Source organism: Staurois parvus, unplaced genomic scaffold (assembly GCF_062004578.1).
Source record: "Staurois parvus isolate SC_StPar_1 unplaced genomic scaffold, SC_StPar_1.0 ptg000170l, whole genome shotgun sequence".
NCBI lineage: Eukaryota > Metazoa > Chordata > Amphibia > Anura > Ranidae > Staurois > Staurois parvus.
The window spans coordinates 5,282,501-5,295,000 of record NW_028317966.1 but is presented as its reverse complement, the minus strand read 5'-3'; the positions used below and the strand labels follow the sequence as shown (position 1 = coordinate 5,295,000).

The 12,500-nt window shown below is 39.3% G+C and overlaps 1 protein-coding gene across 1 annotated transcript in view; it reads right to left on the bottom strand.

Moving 5' to 3' along the window:
- The window catches only part of BMPR1A (bone morphogenetic protein receptor type 1A), a 125,943-nt gene that overhangs the window by 39,410 nt on the left and 74,033 nt on the right, over positions 1–12,500 (bottom strand). The window contains exon 3 of the mRNA XM_089676496.1: positions 7,388–7,555. Within this exon, the coding sequence (XP_089532622.1) occupies positions 7,388–7,472 (85 nt within the window). The 5' untranslated portion in view covers positions 7,473–7,555. The remainder of the gene's footprint in view (positions 1–7,387; positions 7,556–12,500) is intronic.

Genomic DNA, 12,500 nt, shown 5'->3' with positions numbered 1-12,500 from the left:
TCCCTAGCCCTAAGCAGACATCTTGATGATGAAACGCGTCAGTAAGAGCCTCCCTCTGACGTCATTGCACGGTCAGCCACCTTTGCGAGCGTTTTTTTTTTTTTTATGCTTTTCATTGTTCCTAAGCTTGGAAGTAGGATTTTTATTTGCACAAATAAAGAATTATCAAACATATTGCACTGAGAGGTATACTTTATCTTCCATAACACTATTTTGGTATATTGGGGAGGATTCACATCCTGATTTGCAAGGTTTGGGAGATTTTTGATTCTGACATGGCATGGAAATCTGGATGATACATTACAACGCCATGCTTGTAAAGACCCCCTATAATTAAGGGGTCTTTACATCTGGTAAGTCTCTATTTATTCACATGGTGGTGGTGCACATATTGGCAAATAATTGGATGTAATAGATTTCACAGCAACAGTATCACATCTGAAGAACTGGAGATCAGCTTCACGATTGTGGAGCTCTGTATCTACACGAACTCTGTCTTTTGTATAGACTATACGTCACCATTTATTTGTATTTTTTCACTAATTTTATCACTTTTCAGTGTTACGAGTGATTTCACAATTATGTGTGGTTAAGTTTGTAATATTGTTATACAGAGTGTAATATTTTATTTATTATTTACGAGAAGAGAGGATATCCTCTTAAATATTTGCAGCTTTGTATATTAGAAGAACTGGGAATTTGCACATTTTGATTTGTTTGTATTGACTGTGTATAAAAGACTTTAACCGCCAGAGATGCCAGCTTTCCAAATGCCTTAACAGTATGGTAAGAACCTGTGGACTATATAGCAGCTATGTCACACTTGTTATTTATTGTAAACAAACATGTTACAATCTGATTATACAATTACTATACAATACCCTCTTGCTTTATTTACAAAAAAAAATATAGTACAGAAGCCTAACTTAAAAATATATATTAATATGTATATTCAGTCAGGTAGGCCATCATACCACATAGTTGCTTTTGAAACTAAAGCAGACTGTAGTAAAAGGAGAGGCTAAATAAAATGTAAAGCCTTGCCTCCTCACTTCAGGTAAACATGATGCCTTTTTAACCCCTTCCTGCTGCCCTTTTAAGAAAATCTAACTGTCAGGAGACAGAAGAGGGGCATTCCAATCATGTGATCGCTGTTATTGGCAGTTCCATGGTTCACATGATGCTTATGAGCCGCCGTAAAAGAACAGAGCTATAGACAGCTCACAAGGGTACGTCACAATACTGGAGAGCAAAACAGCAGTTGAACACAGCCCCCTGATCATGTCCTCTCTCCTTTTTTACAGGTAAATGCTGTTGTCTCATCTTTAACTTAAACTGGCTCACTGCTATGCACTGACTTTCTGCAAAACTCAGGATAATTAGTCCTTTTGTCTGTCGGTGGAGATTGATTCTCACCTCCTTTTTTGCCTCTCTGTGATCAGAGAATCATCTTTTATGACTGTGGCCTGTGTCTGGTCTGGCTTTGACCATAACATATAAAGCCATTTATAACTCTGCCCCAAATTATATCCCTAATCTTGTCTGCAAATATCACCCAAATCGTCCTCTCTGCTCCTCTCACGACTTCTTGCTCTCTAGCTTCCTTGTCTCCTCCTCCCATGCTAGTCTGCAGAGCTTCCCCCCCCCATCCACTGAAACTCTCTGCCCCAATCAGACTATCGCCTACTCTGCCCATTTTTAGGCGATCTCTGAAAACCTCTCTCTTCAGGGAAACCTATCCTGCCTTCCGCTAATAACACAAATCGCATGCGATTTGCACAGGAATGCGGTGCGGTTCCTGTGTGAATCACATGCGATGTACTGCACCACATTATTGCGAACCTAGCCTAAAGGTGCTATTGACATTAAATTTTCACCACAAAGAAACCAAAACAAAAAAGTTCAGAAATTAAGTTATGTGTAATAAAATGGAATGACACAGGGGAAAAAAGTATTAAACACGCTAACTGAAATTTAATTTTTTTGCACAAATCCTTTGCTGGTATTGACAGCTTCAAGACGCCTCCTGTATAGAGAAACTAGTCGCATGCATTGCTCAGGTGTGATACTGGCCCATTCTTCTACACAGTCTTCACATCTTGAAGTTTCTGTCGGTCTCTTCTATGAACTCTGATCTTCAGTTCTTTCCATAGATTTTCTATAGGATTCAAGTTAAGTGATTGGCTGGGCAGCTTTATTTTCTTTGAAACCAATTAAGAGTTCCCTTGGCTTTGTGTTTGGGATCATTGTCTTGCTGAAATGTCCACCCTCGTTTCATCTTCATCATCATGATAGATGGCAGCAGATTTTTTAGCAAAAATGTCTTGGTAAATTTTTCCATTCAGCTTTCCTTCAATGATATGAAGCTTACCAGTACTGTATGCTGAAAAACAGCCCCACACCATGATGTTCCCCCCTCCAAACATAACTGTTGGTATGGCATTTTTGGGGTGATGTGTAGTGCCATTTGACCTCCAAACATGGTGTGTATTAGGGCATCCAAAAGAGTTAAATTTTGGTCTCATCTGACCAGACTATATTCTCCCAGTATTTCACAGGCTTGTCTAAATGCTGTGCAGCAAACTTTAAATAAGCTTTAACATGCTTATTCGTCAGCAATGGAGTCTTGCGGGGTGAACGTGCATACAGGCCACGACGGTTGAGTGCATTACTTAAGGTTTAGAAATCCTTCTGTAACCAATGCCATCGGTAAGTTTTGCAACAATAAGGCTGTGAAGGTCTTGAGCTCTTTGCTTTTACCCATCATGAGATGTTTCTTGTGTAACAACTCGGTAATGAGACACCTGTTTATAGGCCATCAGTTGAGACTGAACCAGCTGATATTAATTAGCACTGACAAGGGTCAGGATTGCTTTCTAATTACTGATAGATTTTAGCTAGTGTCTTGACTTTCCATGGCTTTTGCACCTCCCTTTCTTCATGTGTGCAATACTTTTTCCCTGTGTCATTCCATTTTATTACACAACTTAATTTCTGAACTTATTTGTCTTGGTTTCTTTGTATGTATGGATTGCATGGGATGTTACCAACAAGTGGTAAAAATGTAATGTTAATAGCACCCTAAAAAATATATTAACCTAGAAAAATGGTGATGTGCTCAATACTTAATTTAACTGAGAATATATATATATATATATATATATATATTTTTTTTTTTATTTTTTTTTTAAATAAACACAAGCAGTGTAAAAGCTAGGACTAAGAGAAAGGAGCTATAGGTACTGTGCTGCAGAAATCATGGGCCAACAAAAAGCATGCTCATTGGAGAATATAGCAGTGACAGACAGGTGAACTATTCAGCCTATGGTTTTTCAGGTCACTGTCCAGTCACAGGCTGGGGGAGAGGCAATATCACTCATTATTACTTAACTGCAGGCTGCCTGCCCTCCCAAGCAGAAAAAATGAAGAGCTTTGTAAATCTCAGGACAGGGTGGACATCTGCCATGTGAAACTGCTCTCAGATGTATATCATCTATGTATTTAGCTGTGTGCCTGAAGTTTATTTTCAGCCTAAAGTTCTTATCGGTATCAGAACAGTTCAGAATTCATAGGATATGTCAACTGCGTTAACACAAAGTGAAAATAACTCAGAAATGTCGATAAAAAATATCTATAGTTGAAAATTCATATAAGATGTCACTGATGCACCAAAAATGCCATGATCGACAATTTAACAAAAAAAATAAATAAATAAAGGAGGGCTTCATTACATAAATGTCCATTTGCGCTTAATTCTCTAAAGCAAACTTTAAAAAGTATAAAACTGCAAAGATCACACTATTTGTAATGTTTCATATGCTGTGCAAACCATGCATAAACACCATCTGCAATACTAAATCCTTTCTGTTCAGTTTTAATTTTTGTTTTTATAAGTGTCTCACAGAGGTAGAGTTGCATGAATTAAAACAGAACAGGGCCTATGTCACTGCTGTAACGAGGATCAACAAAGATTAAAGAGAACCTGTCACCACCTTTAAAAAAAATATAGGTAAAAGCAAAGGAAAAAAACTATAAAATGTTTAATTGCAATGTTTTTGCGTTTTATACATTGTGTTTACTTGCAATATGTTTTTGAGCTTGCACATTACTGCTCTCTCCTCTTCTGGAGTGTGTAATTACTTGCTGTGATAGCTAAGGTCCTCTGTTCCTAAATAACCTTTTATATAGTTGCCAGGGAAAGATGGAGGGCAATACTATAGAGGAGTCACCAGAGTCTCCTGAACTTGCATTCAAAATGGTAGCACCCTGCAGGAGTCTTGGGGATTTTGGATGTCTACACAAGGAAACCTTTTATAGGTAAACAAGGCAATGTTTACACTAAACTTTTCTGGCTTCTTTATATCTTACAGCTGCTGCACACAGGTTTTTTTATTCACCTTCATGCATAGAAGGCTCGACAGTAGATAAAAAAAAAGCAAAAAAAAAAAAAAGCATCTTTACCACTTTAACATATTAAAACACTCACATCTTAATTCCAAAGGATAAATGTTGCACAATATATAAGATGGTCTATATTCACTGAGTGTCTTTATTAATCTCCCTAGCAGTCGAATTACATCAGTATTTCTGTGCTCAAAGCGGTACTTTTTTTGCATGGAAATATGTATTTTTTTTTTTATTGTAGGTCTGTAATTCTCAGGAATAACTCACTGAAATCTGTCCGAACAAGTCTAGTAAACATCCCGGGTATGTTCAAATTTGAAACACGAAATCATAATTTAATAAATAGTCATAAAAAATAATAATATATTAATAAATTTAATTCAATAATATAATCAAACCAAAAACACTGAAATTTGAAATATAGCGCCAAGTTCGCACATCAGTGAGCAAGGTCCCAAAATCGTTTTCAGTGTCTGATGATGAATTTCCCCACGAATCATTATCACTCAATTCTGTAAGTAGTTCTAATTTACTCATAAATTAACCACCTCCTTAATACTATAATTACCCTATAACACAATCAACACCTTCCCCTGAAAGTGTACAAAATTAAATAAGCGACAGTGTATTTACAAGATTCTCCAAAAAACAATAATCCTTCAATCACCTTAATCCCCAAAATTTTGCAAAAAAATATATAAATCCACTACAAATATATAGTCCACTAAAATTCCTTTTCAAGTCCACTAAAAAAATCCAATCAATTCTTCCAGCGATATTCATAAAGTGTCCACCTCAAAAAAAAGAAGATTCATATAGTGCATTACCTTTTATAAATATATTTATAAAAAACTTTCATATACTTCCTACAGTGAATATAGGTGAAAATAGAGAAAACCGTGAACCAAACGTGAATCAGTGAAAAACAGGATACAGCAGAGGAAAGATCCTTCAGAGGTCTAGCCTGTGGAGTTCCTGGATCATTATAAGCATACTATAGTGGGATGGTTGGTAAGGGTACCCTTACTGCAAATAGAAGTGCACAACATTTGAATCTGTCTTGGTTTTGATGTGGCACTAAAAGAGTGTTATATACACTGATTTGTTTTTCACTGATTCACGTTTTTCACCTATATTCACTGTAGGAAGTATATGAAAGTTTTTTATAAATATATTTATAAAAAGGTAATGCACTATATGAATCTTCTTTTTTTTGAGGTGGACACTTTATGAATATCGCTGGAAGAATTGATTGGATTTTTTTAGTGGACTTGAAAAGGAATTTTAGTGGACTTTATATTTGTAGTGGCTTTATATATTTTTTTTTGCATTATATATTTTTTTGCAAAATTTTGGGGATTAAGGTGATTGAAGGATTATTGTTTTTTGGAGAATCTTGTAAATACACTGTCACTTATTTAAGTTCTAATTTACTATCGCTGTTCTCTAGCTGGTCTAAAACTGCTTTTGACCTAAAGGGACGCTTTTTGGACGCCATGGACATTTCTCAGTTCCCAGGCAGAAAGAACGGTAAAAATGCAGGCAGGGCACAGGACAAAGCACTAGGGACCAAATGTATGTGAAATGCTTTGATACAGTAATGTTTTACTGTGTATTTAGTGAATGTCACTTTTTGACATTTTTAAATTTCCCGCCAGTTCTGTTCCCGTACGTCCTGACGTTGCAGAGAACGGAACCCAGAAGACAGATGCCGGCATCGGCCAGAGGCCATTGCCGGGGACACTGCAGGAGGGACATCGCGGGACAAGGTAAGCGCAGAAGGGATCCTGGAGCTGCGCTGCAAGGTATTCCCAAGCGTAGCTCGGGGTTACCGCTTGTGCTGCTGAAACTTTACCCCGAGCTACACTCGGGAATACCGCCAGGGAGGTTAAGGAGTTTGACATAATAATTTTAGCCACTTATTTTCTATTCTCTCTTGTAGAGCAATAAAATCCTACCTACAAATATCTATATATAGGCTGTAGGAACAGCATGTATTTTAATAGAGATTTATATCAAGGTGTTTTAACAGTCTTGTATACACAAAATTTCTTGGAAAAATGACTGCTTCTTGAATGCATATTTTGTTTAGTGTATACACTGATTATCTTGTTAAGTGGCTCTGAGTCCACTGCAGTCTCCTTTTAGGCAGGTTTTCCTTTATACGTCTACAAAAAGGACCCCCCCAAGAGGTCTCCCGGGCTCTCCACTCTCCTCCCTTCCCCTTCTTGTCCTGACCCAGAAGTGATGTTATGATGTCACTTCCGGGCCCCCGTAGAGAGATTCCCGGCCATAGAAGCCAGGAAAGAATGTAATGCAGTGCGATGTGCACTGCATTACATTCAGTGAAGCACAGGGAGACATGCAGGGTCTATTATACTCTGGATGCCTCAATAAAGAGAACCTGTCACCAAAAAATCATCGTTCCCTATGTGATGCAAAAAAACAATTTTTATGTAATCTTCAGGCCTAAAATGATTTTTTTAAACTTGTGCAAAAAATGCAAAAATAGCTCTGACAGTGAAAAGGATAAAGCATAAGCCCTGACTTGGAGGAGCAACCAATCGGTGCTCATTACACTGCAAGATCTCTCCCCTCCCTGCTAGTCCCTGGGTGCAGTGCTGGAAACAGGCAGAAAGGGGAGGAGGAGATAAACAGCGCAATGTTAAAAATATTAAACGTTTAAGTTGCCATAAAGCCCCTTCTGTTTTTAAAAGCCCCAGACATTCCTGAAAGCACCTCAGATTTAAATACAGTTTTATTTAAAATGTATTTATTTTCTTATCTGGACAAGTAGATTGGGGCACTGATTCAGTCCTAGGGCAAGTAGTTTTTTAAAAAATTTCCATACCCGATTATACATTTCATAAAAAAAAAAAAATAAGATGACGATCTACAACATGAAAACAAGAAAACATGAGTGTCCACTGTTGAGATAGTAAAGATTAGATATACAAGTACTGTACCATAGCTTGTCACTAACCTTGAATATGAACTCCAAGAAGAATGGACGCCAACAAAGCAGCAAACACATGTTTTAAAATGGTCATCTTTTTTATTGGTAGCATTTTTCCAGGAAAGAGGATAGTGTTTGGAACTACGTAGAATATTTTCACAAATAAAGGATGTCCTTCTTTGGTTAAATGTATTGCTGTATATAGAAAAAAACAACAATGAGAAAATTTAAATTAAAAAAATCCATAAAAAAAATAAATTTGAAAACAAACATTTAAGTGTACTGCAGCTTTGCACCTTACAAGACTTGAGAATTAGTTCACTTTTTCAAACTACCGTATTTTTCGCTCCATAAGACGCACTTTTTCCCCCCAAAAAAAGAGGGGAAAATGTCAGTGTGTTTTATGGAGCGGCCGGTCCGGTATTCCCGCCGCCACAGTGTCAGAATACTGGGCCGGCCACTCGGCTTTTCTCTGCAGAAGAACCTTACCTGTTCCTCAGTCCAGCTCTGTACAGTCTTCCGGCGCCGGCATCTTTAGTGTGGGCACCCGGCTGTGACAGCCAGAGAAGCGCAGCACTTTGTGAATGTTCCAGCGTCTTCTGGGACACAGCCGGGTGCCCACACTAAAGGGAGGATAACTCTGTGGAAGTGGGAACCTGTCAAATTAAGGTACCCCCTCCCTCCGCAAAGGTCTGCAGTCTCTCCTGGTCATCTCTCCTGTACTGTGTCCACAGTCTCTCCTGGTCATCTCTCCTGTACTGTGTCCACAGTCTCTCCTGGTCATCTCTCCTGTACTGTGTCCACAGTCTCTCCTGGTCATCTCTCCTGTACTGTGTCCACAGTCTCTCCTGGTCATCTCTCCTGTACTGTGTCCACAGTCTCTCCTGGTCATCTCTCCTGTACTGTGTCCACAGTCTCTCCTGGTCATCTCTCCTGTACTGTGTCCACAGTCTCTCCTGGTCATCTCTCCTGTACTGTGTCCGCAGTCTCTGGTCATCTCCTGTACTATGTCTGCAGTCCATTGGTTCAGAATATTTTTTTTCTTATTTTCCTCCTCTAAAACCTAGGTGCGTCTTATGGTCAGGTGCGTCTTATGATCAGGGGAGTCTTATGGAGCGAAAAATACGGTAAGTGCTTTTTCTGCAAATACTGGAAAATATTTGTTAATCCTGCCAAAAATCTTGTACCTTGTCACTTCCCGCAGACAACAAGGTTCTCAGTTTTCTCAGATATTTTCTGGAAAAGCATCACTCACTCTGGTGGAGATAGGGAGGGAAGGAAATGTTTGAAGTTGAAATCAGGAGTGAGTAGCTTAGGGTAGCAATGCTGCTCCTCCATAGATACAGTTAAAGCCCAAAATATATATATTTTTTGCCTATACCTCCCTCCCACGCCCCTCTAAGCCATCCTTTCAGGCCAGTGTTGCACGATTTATATTGCCCAACATCCAGGCCAGTTTCAGGCACCAGGCAGGTTTTTTTTTTTTTTTTAATTTAGCCCTGCTGTGGGCAAGCAGCCTCTAGCCTGGGTTCAAACACGTGTACTGAAATCACAATGTCATTCCAATTTCTGTGCAAGTACAGGTGTGATTTTGCCAGCTCACTCTCTCTTTCCACAACTGAGTCCCACTGACTTCAATGCAAAATCGCGCCCCACTGACTTCAATGCAAAATCTCGGCCCATTAATGTAAAACAGTAGTAAAATGCGCAAAAACTGCGGTAAAACCACACAGCACTTTAGGTATAATTTTCAATGAACCTGCGTTTTGTTAATGTGTGTTTTGAGATTTTGGGCAGAATCTCAGTGATTCTGCCACAATCCCAAAACGCCCAGGTGTGAACAGGGCCTAAGACAGTGGACACCAGAGCCTGATTTAGCTGCTCAGCAGGTGCTAGTACTACATGAGATTATAGCCACTGGCAATTTCATGTAAAAATGCAACATGCTGGTTGTACCCAAGTCGTACAACAATTGAACTAGATACAATCAGCCTGCCCATAGATGGTACAAATCTCAGCTAGTCCCTGTCAAACCGGGCGAGATTCAAACCATCTATGGCTGGCTATAATTATCGAATGTTCCACTTTAAGTAAAGTGGAAACATAGCACTGGACCCACAAGCTTATCTTATTGGTATTGCTATCTTATCTTAAGGTATTGATGTAGGTTATCTGATTCCCAGGCAGGCAGCTTCTACACCCCATAGGATCTCCACAGCTTTCCTGGCAGGTAACAATGTAACAAAAATGTAATTTGAAGCACCACATTACAATTTTAATAAAGGTCAGGGGTCAATTCAAAGTGCATTCCTTGTATTTCAAGGGTTCAAAACTGTGGTCTTTATAAAGGCCAAAGCAACTGCTAACAAGACCTAAGCTTGTAATCACACTGGAAGAAAGGCCATTAAAAAGGTACAAGTTGACCTCTAGTCTATTTACATTGTTTTCAATACCAAGCCCCAATGAAGAGGGCAGTTTTGGACCCCTGAAATTTACTGGCTACTATTTTGATTGACCCCCTATTCTTTATTGGGAAAGCTGTAACTGGACCTTTTAGCAGTGGTGTGGTATTTTAATCTCCATTGATAAAGAGCGTTGTCACTATAGGACAGGAAGTGTTATTGACAATATCACCAGGTAAAAACAGGATAAGAAATCTGAAAAAAGAAAATTAATGCATCTACAGCATGCAAGGACTGTTGAGCTGCTATATGTAACCATTCTGTGGCTGAAAAGAATTCTTACACAATATACACACACACACACAGTATCTCACAGAGGTGAGTACACCCCTCACATTTTTGTAAATATTTTATTATACCTTTTCATGTGACAACATTGAAGAAATGACACTTTGCTACAATGTAAAGTAGTGAGTGTACAGCTTGTATAACAGTGTAAATTTGTTGTCCCTCAAAATAACTCAACACACAGCCATTAATGTCTAAAACGCTGGCAACAAAAGTGAATACACACCTAAGTGATAATGTCCAAACTGGGCCCAAAGTGTCAATATTTTGTGTGGCCACCATTATTTTCCAGTACTGACTTAACCCTCTTGGGCATGGAGCTCACCAGAGCTTCACGGGTTGCCACTGGAGTCCTCTTCCACTTCTCCATGACGACATCACGAAGCTGGTGGATGTTAGAGACCTTGCGCTCCTTCACCTTCCATTTGAGGATGCCCCACAGATGCTTAATAGAGTTTAGGTCTGGAGACATGCTTGGCCAGTCTATCACCTTGACACCATCTGAACCAAATAAGTTTATCTTGGTCTCATCAGACCACAGGACATGGTTCCAGTAATCCATGTCCTTAGTCTGCTTGTCTTCAGCAAAATGTTTGCGGGCTTCTTTTGCATCATCTTTAGAAGAGGCTATCTTCTGGGACGACAGCCATGCAGACCAATTTAATGCAGTGTGCGGCATATGGTCTGAGCACTGAAAGGCTGACCTCCCCCCCCCCCCCACAACCTCTAAAGCAATGTTGGCAGCACTCATACGTCTATTTCCCAAAGACAACCCCTGGATATGACGCTGAGCACGTGCACTCAACTTCTTTAGTCGACCATGGCGAGGCCTGTTCTGAGTGGACCCCGTCCTGTTAAACCGCTGTATGGTCTTGACCACCGTGCTACAGCTCAGTTTCAGGATCTTGGCAATCTTTTTACAGCCTAGGCCATCTTTATGTAGAGTAACAATTCTTTTTTTCAGATCCTCAGAGAGTTCTTTGCCATGAGGTGCCATGTTGAACTTCCAGTGACCAGTATGAGAGTGAGAGTGATAACACCAAATTTAACACACCTGCTCTCCAATCACACCTGAGTCCTTGTAACACTAACGAGTCACATGACCCCGGGGAGGGGAAATGGCTAACTGGGCACAATTTGGACTTTTTAACTTAGGGGTGTACTCACTTTTGTTGCCAGCGGTTTAGACATTAATGGCTGTGTGTTGAGTTATTTTGAGGGGACAACAAATTTACACTGTTATACAAGCTGTACACTCACTACTTTACATTGTAGCCAAGTGTCATTTCTTCAGTGTTGTCACATCAAAAAATATAATAAAATATTTACACAAATGTGAGGGCTGTACTCACTTCTGTGAATACATATACATATATATACATACACACATAAACACGAGTCCTATCACATGATCCAATTGCTGTTAAAATCAGGCTGATAATCGCTAAAAAGAAGAGACAGTAGTGGTATTGGAGTCTAATTATTCTTTTTTATTTTATACAATGATTAATGCAGAAAACATAATTAGACCTCAAAGAGTTGCTGGTGCAACTCACACACCTCAACAGTTAAATATGGACAAAGGAGATTTGTGTTAAGATGAATGGAAAGCAAGTTTTGGCTTTCATTGGCCTCTTGTTTCGGTGAGCTTGACCTACATGACCCTGTCAGCCTGGCGCTATTCCTGAATGGAAAAATTTGTATTTGTACAAGGATGTGCCTCAATTACTGTTGGTGGCTGCTTCCACCATAAATAACTCAATCTGTCTGTTCATCAGAACCCTAGAACTTTTCATTTTAATTGGGACTCTGTAGCCATTTAACACAGAGGCAAATTAGTAGTGGAGGAAAGAGACGCCTGTCACTTCCAATTTTACTGGGTATGGGGCACACAGCCTTCGACCTGTGGCCTACTTTTCACACATCTGTGACTTCTCTGTAATTAGGAAACAAAGAGGGTTCATCACCACAAGGGAAAGGAGACAGGCTAGCAACAGGAGGGAACCATATTAAAACCACTAAAGACTGGAAGATGTGGACTGGTCATGTGGTGCTAGACAAGGCACCTGCACAGAAAAAAAAAAGTGTGTGTATGGAAAAAATACATATACAGTTAGGTCCATATATATTTGGACACAGGCACAATTTTCACACATTTGGCTCTATGCAACCAGAATAAATTAAAACGAAACAATCCAATTGAATTTGATGTGCAGACTTTCAGCTTAATTCAAAGGGTTGAACATGAATATCAAGCACAAATTTTAGGAACTGCAGCCATTTTATATACACTCCCTCCATTTTCAGGGGCTCAAATGTAATTGGACAAATGAATATAATCATAAATAAAATGTTCATTTTTAATATTTTGTTGAGAATCCTTTATTGGC